This window comes from Mesoplodon densirostris, chromosome 19 (assembly GCF_025265405.1).
Source record: "Mesoplodon densirostris isolate mMesDen1 chromosome 19, mMesDen1 primary haplotype, whole genome shotgun sequence".
Classification (NCBI taxonomy): domain Eukaryota; kingdom Metazoa; phylum Chordata; class Mammalia; order Artiodactyla; family Ziphiidae; genus Mesoplodon; species Mesoplodon densirostris.
In genome coordinates, this window is record NC_082679.1 from 6,793,629 (window position 1) to 6,805,023 (window position 11,395).

At 52.3% G+C, this 11,395-nt stretch overlaps 1 protein-coding gene across 3 annotated transcripts in view; it reads right to left on the reverse strand.

Moving 5' to 3' along the window:
• MYH14 (myosin heavy chain 14) overlaps positions 1–11,162 on the reverse strand; it is a 90,427-nt gene extending 79,265 nt beyond the window's left edge. For 2 of the 3 annotated variants that reach the window (XM_060084632.1, XM_060084630.1), the window contains exons 1-3: positions 8,904–8,926; positions 5,416–5,826; positions 538–694 (exon numbers count right to left, since the gene is read on the reverse strand). In XM_060084632.1, coding sequence (XP_059940615.1) covers positions 538–694; positions 5,416–5,823 — 565 coding nt within the window. In that variant the 5' untranslated portion in view covers positions 5,824–5,826; positions 8,904–8,926. Of the gene's footprint in view, positions 1–537; positions 695–5,415; positions 5,827–8,903; positions 8,927–11,120 lie in introns of those variants that run through there. The other variant, XM_060084631.1, reaches the window with a different exon arrangement.
• Between the last annotated feature and the right edge of the window lie 233 nt (positions 11,163–11,395).

Consider the following 11,395-nt stretch of genomic DNA (forward strand, 5'->3'; position numbering starts at 1 on the left):
ATATATATGTATGTATGTATACATAATAAATACCTAATGAGTATAGTATGAATACTACACGGGAATTATGGAATTTTGTCAGAACTGATCGACATTGTCATGGGGTGAATGGCAGCCCCTCTGACGAACATCCTTGCGCAGTGCTCAGCCTGCCCAGCTGTACACAGCGACCCCACGCTGCCCATCGTCTAAGGGGCAGCCATTCACCCATGACAATGTAGATCGTGTCAACAATATAAATGCTGAATGAATCAACAGTCTTAAGAATCACTGTTTCAAGAGGAATTTTGCAAGAGCTGGCAACAGTGAGGTCCCAAATGAGACTTGTTGAGGGAAGGGGCGAACAGAGAGACAGATGAAAAGGGGCCTGTCCGGTAGGACCCAGAGCCTTGCCCACTCAGCCTTCCACTTGTGTTACCTCCTGCCCCACGAAGAAGCCTCACAGTGTCTGAAATCCTTGACCTGTCATCCGATCCTGACCCCCCAGCCCAGTCCCCACTGAAGAGGCGCCTCCAGCAGCCCAAGCCCCACACTCACCCTGGAGCATGCTTCGGTAGGCCCCCTCAGTCACTGCGTACACGTGGGGCGGCACTTCGTGGCGCTTTTTGCCCCGGTACATCTCCACAATTGCCTCCGTATAGATGGGAAGCTGCTTGTACGGGTTGATGACCACACAGAAAAGGCCGGAGTAGGTCTGCAGTGGGCAAGAAGGAGAGGGCCTCAGCTAGCTGCCTGCCTGTGGCCCAGAGGGCAGTATGGGGCTGCCGTGTACAGCTGGGCAGGTTGTGCACTGCACAAGGACATCTGACAAAGGGGCTGCCATTCACACCGTGACAATGTAGATTTGAACATTTGTTACAGTTTCAGGCTGATGGTTGAAAAGAAGCTTTCCAAATTGCACAAAGGTGCTGTACAGATGAGGATTCACACACACAGAGAGAATGTAGGCTCTGTAGCCCTGTCACTGCTTGGACTCGCACATGCGTGAAAGGACCATGTGCAAGTTCATCTGTAGCATCATTTTTAAAACAGCAAAAGACTGGAGACAATCTGGATGCACGGTCATACCATGGATTCCTATGATGTTTCTGGTGTACTGTATACAGGTGGAGAACTATCTCCAAAACATTATCACGGAAAGGAGACAAGGTAAGAACTGTTTGCATTGAAAGGGGTGCAAGAATAATATTTTTATGAATTTGCTTGAATACACACAGAATATTTCTGGAAGGGTGCTCCCAGTATCTGTAGCAACTGAAACACAGAGCTTGTCTGCAGTTTCTGTTCATAACAGACTCACAGGACCTGCTTCCACAACCGTCTTGGTGGTTCCTTCTTATTGGAGGAAATGCTAAACAGGTTCTCAAGGTGAGTGAAAATAAAGATGTAATTTTTTTTTTTTTGCATCCAAGTTCATGGACACCCTGAATTTGTCCACACAGCTGTTGGGCCTGAGTGCAGGACCCTGTAATGGTTTAAGAAGTGTTCCAGCTCGGACAGAGCCTCGGGTAGACAAGATGCACTTAGGATGGATAGAGGCACTTAAGACAGCTAGAGAGCTAACCGATCACCTAGCTAAACCAACCCAGAGAGCTAACGAGCTAAGTTAGCTGAACTAAGCTAGCTAATCCAGCAGAGAGTTAGCTGCTTAGGGGCTTAGCTAGTTAACTATGAAACCAGTTAGCTACTTGGCCAGCTAGTTAGCTACTTAGCTAGTTAAATGGCTAGCCGGTTACTTGTTGGTTGGTAGCAGAACTGCTTTAAGCTCTCAGATGGCTAGAGTTTCTCAAGCAGAGCGAGGGTGTGGCCACCACAGGCTGCCTGGTTCCCAGGTGCCAAGCTTTTAAGGATGGGAGGGTGGGTGGCCAGTCCGGAGCAGGACAACCGGTTTGCTGGGTGTCTGCCCTCCCTGCCAGCAGCTCCCAGGAGCTCTCCAGGGCAGGGCGGCCGGACCACATTCCCAGGGAGGGTATCTCATGGCTGCTGGCGCCCAGGCCCCCACTCCTGGCTGACAGAGGAGCCTCCCCGACCCGTGCCACTTCCCATCTCAGCCCCCTCCTGCCAACCATACTTTGTGGCCAGGGCGACACCCCAGATGGAACCTGAGCTGGCTGCCAAGGCCAGGGGGCAAAGGGCAGAGGCTGGTGTGCCTAGAGAGGGTCGGGGACACCTGAGTGGCCAGGGCACAGCTGCGGAAAACCTGGCTGGAAGGGTCTGGGGTGGCTGCTCCAGCCCTCGGGGTTCTGAAGGCAGACCCACCGGGTGCAACTCCCTGCCTCCCCCTCTCCTCAGCCCCGTGACTCTCCCCACAGTCTCGGTTTTCTCCCTGAGAAACCCTCCCCATCTCATTACAGAGGCTGTGGGGATTAAGGATGATAATGAATAAAAACCAGCCAGCCCAAGGCGGGGCCCCATAAAAGGCACTCCAGTCATGGGTCCCAAGACGCTCACGTTCCCATCCCACCTGAAAGCTAAGAGTTCAATCAGATTCGGACGCCACGTCATCCTGGGTTTCGAGCCCTGTGTGACTTAGCACAAGGGGCTCGCCCTCTCTGAGCCTCAGTTGCCAGTCCTGGTAAAATGGAGCTGTAACCCCCCCACAGTCTAGAAGGATTCTGAGAGTGGCACGCCACCATGCATCTTCCAGTGCCTCACGGAGCAGAGAACGTGGCCACTGTCCGGCAGATGGGTTCCCTTCCTGCCCTGAGCATCCCAGTGAAGGGACCGAGACCGTGAGCCACTCAAGGCCAAATAGTCTATTAGCGACAGAAACTGGGTTTCTAGAACCCCGGACGGCCCCCACTCCTTGCACTGGGAAGCGCCGTCTTCCCCATCACCAGTTGGCCAGTTAGTATTTATTAAGCAGGGCCCGAGGACGAACAAGGTGGAGCTTGAATCTTCTAGCTGCGTGGCCTGAGCAAGCACCTTAACTTTTCTGGGTCCCATTTTCTCATCACACAGGGACGGGAACAGTGCTTCCACAGAGGGCTGCTGGGAGCCATCCACAAGTTCCCATTGCAAGTACAGAGCTCAGCGTGGGCCCTGGAGCCCTGTGCATGCTATCTATCTCTCTCTCTATCTATCTATCTATCTATTTACGCACGGCACGCGAGGATCTTACTTCTCCTACCAGGGATCAAACCCGCGCTGCCACTGCAGTCTTAACCACTGGACCTCCAGCGAGCTCCCTGTGTGTGTTTAATATGTTAGCTGTTAGCTACTCCTGGGCTAATGGCTTCTCCTCTCCAAGCCGTGGACAAAGGAGGTGATAACCCCTACCTCACAGCCTTATGTGGAGACGGGGGTCAACAGATCATGTTGGAAAGAAGTTTAGAACAGCTCCTGATGGAGGAAGCAGGCCCTCATTAATTGCTAATGATTATTGTTAAGGCCCTATTTGCTTCCTGTCTGGGCTTCTGGAATCTTCCATCTCACTTTGTCAGGTCCCAATTCTCTGGCTCTCGGGCCATAGCCTTAGCTCAGGCCTTACCATTTTTTCCCCTGAACTTTCCCAATAATCTTCCTAATGCAGTGGATAGGATGTAGGGTCTGGAGTCAGATGGCCTGGGTTCAAATCCTAGTTAGGCTGGTTTGTAGCTGGTGGGGCTTTGTCCAAATCCTGGCCCTTCTCTGAGGCTCAGTGTCCCCAGCTGCACAATGGGGATGATAGGAAATACCTTACAAAGTTGCCGTGAGGGTTCAGAGCGTTTATTAACAGGAAAAGGGTGGCTCAGTGTTTTGGGTGCCCCTCTGATCCCCTGTCTTTGGTGAGGTCCAGGGGAGTGGCCTGGATAGAGGTCTCTTTCCCAGGACTTGCAAAGGTTAGTGAGGAATCATAAGGGCCCAGTACAGCCTGGAGAAGCTGCCACCTCCATCCAGGGCCAGACAGTCCTCAGTTCAAATCCCACCCCTGCCACCAAAAGCTGAGGGTCCCTGAGCCAGCCACTGGCCCTCTCACAACTTCAGTCTCCTCCCCAAACAGGAATCAGATTTCATAAAAAATATTCTAATCTTGTGCTTGTGACCCTTAATGGGGTGGATACTGGGGCCAGTTTATTTATCTTTATTTTTGACACATCTCATCATTTATTGAAATATTCTTTTATTACTCTCATTAAAGTTTTGTGGTTTTTAAAAATATATAAAACTAGCACTTTTCCTTTTAGGGTTTTAGCAAGGTATTTTGTAGTTTTTCTTGTGGGGTCAGTTGAAATGAGTAAGGTAGTGAGGCCCCAGCACTCTAAGCTGGTGTTCGGAGCATGACTCTGGGGTCAGCTGCCTGGGTTCAAATCCTTCATGTCCATGTGACCTGGGACCCAAGTCACTTAACATTCCTGAAACATCAGGTGATAAGAACAAGATCCACCCCAGAAGTGAGCTGATAACCCACACTTAGAACAGTATTTGGCACATCACAAGTGCTTGATAAATATTTGCTAGCCACCCATGATCATTATTTCTCATTATTATTGTCCATATTCCCTGTCACTCTCTCTAATCTTGTTTGCTCTGAATAACGCTTTGGCTGTTCCTTAGAACCACCCTGGAAGCTTATTAAAAAGACCAGTCACACCCTCAGAGAGCCTGATTTAAATGAGGTGAGGCGGGGCTTGAGTGTTGGTATTTTTTTTAAATTCCTAACATGATTCTAACCTGAAGGCAGAGTTAAGAACTGCTGCCCTACTCCACCTGTTTGCTTTTAATGTTAGACAGTGAATGCTTAACAGAGACTAGACCATAGTCGACCTCACTATCGTCAATCCCGTCTTAATCCCAAGAGGCGTCATAGCAAAGTGGTGGGGCCTGGAGCCAGACTACCCACGTCTGCCAAGTCCAACTGGGTGACCTTGGTCAAGGAACTTGACCTTTCTGTGCCTCAGTTTCTTTATCTGTAAAATGGGGACAAAATGCTTTATAATTGTGCAAATGTATTGAAACAATATATTTTAGAGTGCCTAGTATATGCTTAATAAATGTTAGTTTTTATTGTTATTAAATCTCTCTGGGCCTCAGTTTCCTTTTAGGTATAAAACACTCTACTATTTGCAAGATGAAAGGAAACAAATGCACAGAGGCAGGCATGAAGTTTTCCATACTCAGTGGCTCCCATTAATTATCACTACAGATCCATATCCCTTTCTCAAAACCTTTGGATGTGTTATATTTGAGGATTCAGAATTTTTTTAACTTAAGGAAAATAATAAGGAGCATCTACCCTATAATATTACAGGACGCCCCCAATGGGGTCTGCGGCACTCTTGATATGCAACAGTTTATCATTTGGCAAGTAAGCGTAGGCAGAGTCATACGACATGGGATGAAGATTATAAATAGCCTCAGGTTGGTTCAAGTTGTGGTGCTGACACCCAGACCCGCACCCCGGGCAATGCCCTCCCGGGGAAGGAGGCCACTCACATAGATGAGGCCGGAGTAGTATCGCTCGCGGAGGTTGTGCAGCACGGAGGCCTCATTGAGGCAGGTCAGCTCAGCCATGTCCTCGGCCTTACTGAACTTGGGTGGGTTCATGCGCTGGATCTGGTCCCGCGGCAGCCGCAGCCGCCGCCCGCTCTCTGCCAGCTCCACCTCGGCTTCCTCCTCGCCCTCGTCCCGCAGGGCCGCCGCCTCGAAGCCGTGCAACTCCGAAGGCACCCACACCAGGCGCCGTGCTGTCCACTCCACCTGCGGGGACATGGCCGAGCCCCCGGGCACACTCCCCACGCCCGGCCCACGGGGCGCGAACAGGAACGGCTGGGCCGCCTCGGGCACTGGGCCCGGCCTGGGGGGTGCCTTTCGCCCGGGCACCGACACGGTCACTGCTGCCATGGTCTGCAGGGAGAGAGCAGAGGGCGAGGGTCAGGGAGGGGGGGCTCCATCCCCACCCCAGATCCCCCAGGCAGTGGCCACTGCCTTTCTCCACCATACCTCGATTTACACGTCTGCAAAACGGATCCACAGATCTTTCTTTACTCATTCCATCCATTCACCTCTCTATCCATTCATTCATTAAATAATTCTGTTTGTGTGTGTGTGTGTGTGTGTGTGTGTGTGTGCGGCCACACTACGTGGCTTGTTGGATATTAATTCCCTGACCAAGGATTGAACCCTGGCCACAGCAGTGAAAGCTCCGAGTCGTAACCACTGGACCCCCAGGGAATCCCTGATTCAATAATTCTTTAATAACAACCTAAATGTCCATCAACAGATGAATGGACAAAGATGTGGTACATATATACAGTGGAATGCTCCTCAGCCATTAAAAAAGGAACGAAATAATGCCACTGGCAGCAATATGGATGGACCTAGAGATTATCATACTAAGTGAAGTAAGTCAGACAAAGACAAATATCATATGATATCACTTATATGTGGAATCTAAAATATGACACAAACGAACTTATCTACAAAACTGAAACAGACTCACAGACATAGAGAACAGATTTGTGGTTGCCAAGGGGTGGGGGATGAGGGAGGGAAGGATTGGGAGTTTGGGATGAGCAGATGCCAACTATTATATATAGAATGGATAAACCACAAGGTCCTCCTGTATAGCACAGGGACCTATATTCAATATCCTGTGATAAACCATAATGGAAAAGAATATGAAAAAGAATATATATACGTATAACTGAATCACTTTGCTGTACAGCAGAAATTGACACCACATTGTAAACCAACTATACTTCAATAAAATAAATTTTTAAGAATTAATTCTTTAGGGCTTCCCTGGTGGCGCAGTGGTTGAGAGTCCGCCTGCTGATGCAGGGGACACGGGTTCGTGCCCCGGTCCGGGAGGATCCCACGTGCCGCGGAGCGGCTGGGCCCGTAAGCCATGGCCGCTGGACCTGCGCGTCCAGAGACTGTGTTCCGCAACGGGAGAGGTCACAAGAGTGAGAGGCCCGCGTACAGCAAAAAAAAAAAAGAAAAGAAAAGAAAAAAAAAGAATTAATTCTTTAATAAGCCAAGCTGTGAGCCAGGCACTATTCAAGGTATCAGCCATATAGCCAAAAACAAGCCAGAAAAAGATCCCTGCCTTCCTAAGGTGTTTACATTCTAGCCCTGCTCTGGCTATTTCGGGAGCCATGGCCCTGTATGGCTACTGGAAAGTTGAAATGGAGAATCCAAACTGAGGTGGGTTCTGAGCATAAGACACACACCCAGTTTCAAAGACAGTACAGCAAAAAGCTCATTCGTGTTTTTTACATTTGATGACATATTGCACTGATAATATTTTGGATATATTGGGTTAAATAAAATATATCATTAACATTCATGTCACTTGTTCCTTTTTACTTTTTTATTTTTAAAGTGGCTAGAAATTTTTAAATGACACATTTGGCTTGCATTGTATTTGTATGAGTTCGCACTGCTCTAATGCCAGGAGATGGATTCAAAGATAAATAAGTAAATTATATAGTATGTTAAATGATGATACGTGCCAAGGAGAAAAATGAAGCAGGGAACAGGAGATGTTAGAGTTGAGGGGAGCTGAAGTTTTAATTGGGGTGGCCAGGGAAAGCCTCTTTGATGTGGCATCAGAATAAAGATCTGAGGGAGATGAAGGAAGCAGGCCATGGGAACGTCAGGAGGAAAAGCATTCCAGGCTGGGAAAATAGCTCCCTGCAAAGGCCCTGGGGCAGGTGTGTGCCTGTATGTCTGTGGCACTGTGAGAGGCCAGTGTGGCTGGTGCCAGGTGATCCAGGCGGAGAGGGTGGTAGGTAAGGCAAGATTAGGGACCAAAGGGGTCAGATTGTGTTGTGATGAGGACCTTGATCTCATCGATGTGAGCCCTAGGAGGGTGTCAATCTGATTCCTGTAACTCAGGTTCCCTGACCGCCTCTGGTGTACCCCGGAACAGACCTGAATCTCATCCCTCCGTTAGTGGCTTCCTTCCCTGTGACCTGACTTCCTGCTCTTTATAATGGGGAGACTGGCCCCATTCATTCACGTCTGCATTCACTCAACATTCCCTGAGGCTACTCAAGCACCAGGTTCTGCCCAGAGTGAGTCTGGGGACCCAGAGATGAGTCAGACAGGGCCCTGCTTTGAGGAGCTCCTGGTCTGGGGGTGATCTAGTCTCGGACAGTTCTAGTCTCAGACAGTCAGAACCCAAGATGAGCTGTGAGCTGATAGCAGAGGCACTGGGGGAGCCAGCCTGTGCTAGACCCCTCCCCGCCCTTAAAGGGGCTGCAGACCAGTAGTGAAGAGAGCACGGCAATTCTACAGCAGTCTAAGCACAGGTCAGGGAAAAAGTCGGCCTCTATTCTCTCCTCAAACGGCCACATCACTGCCTGGCCTCCGCCACCCCTGTCACAGGAACCCCCCGATGTTGTCTCTCCCACCTCGGTGCTTCTGACTCTGCCCTCCAGGCCCCCCGACCTCCGACATATCCCTGGAGAAGTCCCTCCAGACACCCAGCTCCTCTTGGGGCCTCCCGAAATCTGGTCCCATCAGGCTCTTGTCTTTCCCTCACCCAGAAACTCAGCTCCAGGCCACATGTCCCTCTTCCCCCCAGACCCTCTCCTCACCACCAGCAGTCCCAGGCCCCCAGCCCACCCCGTGACGTTTGGTCCTGATGCTCTCGGGCCTCAAACCCAAGGCCCCTGCAGTCAAACAGCAGGCTTCTCCCACCGTTGGATACCACTTCTCCACTTCCCAGGCCCCAAGTTGCCCAGGCTCACCCCAGGCCTCCCGTGCGGCCCTGATCCATTCACAGCCAAGTCCCATCCCTGGGACTTTACCCCCACCCTCACCCCACCCACTTCCTCTCCAGCCTTCGGCCTTTGACCAGGAAGGGTTTGGGAGTTTTTTTGCAATCACCCAGCCCTATGGTTCCCCTCCCTAGAGCCAGGAATCTGGGCCCCCAGTCCCTCCTCCCTTGGACCCATGAGTCCGAGCCCCCTCACCTTACTGCAGGCGGGCTAGAGCTGAGGACGCCTGGCACATCCAGATTCTGAGGGCTGATAACAGCTCTGATGAGGTGGGCCTGCCCCTTTGGCAGCCCCACCCTCCTTAGCCTGCAGGAACACCTTTGCCAGGGCTCATTTCTGTCACCAGCGCAGGTGAAAGCACCTGCCCTGGGAGGGGCAGAGACTGCTGAGCTGGAAAGGAAAAGGAGCCAGGGATCCGCCCCTGGGGCAGGGGTTGGGGCCCTTGGCATCTGGCCCTCTGACCTAAGTCTAGTGCTAGGATTCAGGGGTCCACTCTGCCCCCAGACTCGGAAATATGGGCCCCCAGACCCAGGAGTCCAGGTTCCCAGCCCCTTCCTCCTTCAAGACCCACAAATTCAGGCTCCCAGACACAGAGTCCTGGCGCCAGTGCCTTCCTCACTCCAGATCTAGGAGCCCAGAGTCCCAGAGCAGTCCTTAATCAGACCTGCGATTCCTGGCCCCCAGCCCCTCTCCTCAGATCTCGGAATCCCAGCACCCAACTCCCATCTCCCTGAGACCCAAGTGTAGCTGTCCCCTCAACCCGCGGATCCTCGGGGCTACCTTGGGGGCGCCGGCTTGGTACAGGAAGCGGGAAGATGGGGAGGAGGCACGGGAATCCCCCGTCCTCTTCCGAGCTCTCAGGTGCGGCTACCTCCGCGGTCCAGCGCGGGGCGGGGCCACGTCACGTCACCGGGAGGGAGCCCGGCTCTGATGTCACCCAGCACCTGCCCGGCTTGGGAAGGGGGCGGGTCCTGGAGCTGCAAGGTTCTAGACAGGGGGATGGCGGGAGGCGGGGATAAGCCTGTTGCCAGGTGGGCGGCAGCGGCGGCAGCAGCAGCGCCAGGGACCCCTCCTTCTTCTGGCGAGCAAAGGTCAAGGACCCGCGTCAGAGAGGGCTGAGGACTCCGGGGGTTCAAATCCCGCTCAAGCTTTCTGGGCATCGGCTTTCCTCTCCGCGAAATGAGGCCAATGAAATGAATAAGATGTGGGAGAAAGTGCCCAGCCCAGCGCTTAAACAAGTAATGCCTCACGACACCATTTAATCTCGCTGAACTTCAGTTTCCCGACCCTGGAAATGGGACCACACAATCCACAGAGAGCACTAGGAGTACTAAAGAAGACGACAAAATGTTTTTCTAGGCTCTGGAGCTTCAGTTCAGTTCTCTCAGGAGTGAACTGAGGACTAAATAGTGGTAAGCGCACCTACTATGTGCCGGGTGTTTTCCTGCTTTTAGAACAGCTGTCCAAATTCATAGAATGATCTCAAAAACCAGTAAGATAGGGACAGTCAGCATCTCCACTTCTCTGATGGGGAAACTGAGGCATGGAGAGGTGAACGAAGTAAACTGCTCAAGGTCTTACAGTCAGTAAAAGGGAGAAATGGGATTCAAGCCCAGACCATTTTCTGTCATTCTAAAGAGGGGATTTGAGAGCAACATGTAGTAGGTCCTCAAAGATGTCAATTTCCTCCTCCCAACTGGTAATTCTCTCAGCCTGCTTCCCCATCTATTAGAGACTACAGCCTTCCTTGGGGGACTACTGTGGGATTAAAAAGGTTAAGGAACCCAGCACACAGTTGGTCTCTGAAGTGTTGTTCTCAACCCTGTCCCCCTGCAGTCTCCGCCTCTGTCTAGCCTGTTTTACCCTCCCTGTAAAATGGGTACAATATAACCCATCTCGAGTTAATATAATTAAAGGTAATTATTTAGTTATAAAAATAAAAGCGCCCAAGTACACCGTGGGGGCTCAAAGATGTCTTTCCCCACCCCTCTGTTCCGCCAGTCATGATGATCCCTGTCTCTGGTCCGCAATTTTTACCCGTGAAAATAGAAACACTGTCATCTGGGAGTGGGGGATTGAAGGCAATGACTCAGGTATTAAAGCGTCCAAGGTCCCAAAGCGAGCCTCAGCTTCCCCATCTGCGGAGTAGGCTTGGGGCTCCGGCGAGGACCCCGACCCGGCCTCGCACATAGTAGGAGTTCGAGTTGGGGGAGTGTAGGCGCCCCGCCCCACCCCCCTCCCTTCGACCCCCGCTGCCGTCCGGCTGCTCGCCCGAGGTGTGTCCGCGTCACCGCCCCTCCCCCACGGCTCGCGCCGGCCTCCGGAGCCCCGACCGGAGCCCCGAAGCTCCAGCCTCCCCGGGCCCAGTCCCACTTCGCCGCCTCAGGCGGGTATTGAGCCCCGGGCACTCACCGGCTTCCAGGGCCGTCCAGAGGCTTCGGCCTGAGGAGAAAGAGAGGCGGGTCAGTCAGGAAAGCCCCGCCCACACAAGCGCAGCAGGGGCCAATCGGCGCCCGCTGCGACAAGCTATGGACCCGCCCACGAGGGACGCGCCCGCCAATCAAGAGGAGCGGCTGGCGGACGGGGCCAATCAGAAGTTGCCGGAGTGTGCCAGCCGTGGGAAAAGAACGGCGCCGGAGCGTGGAGCTAGGCAGTGCGGTCATAGGCGGGACCCGAAGTCTGACAGG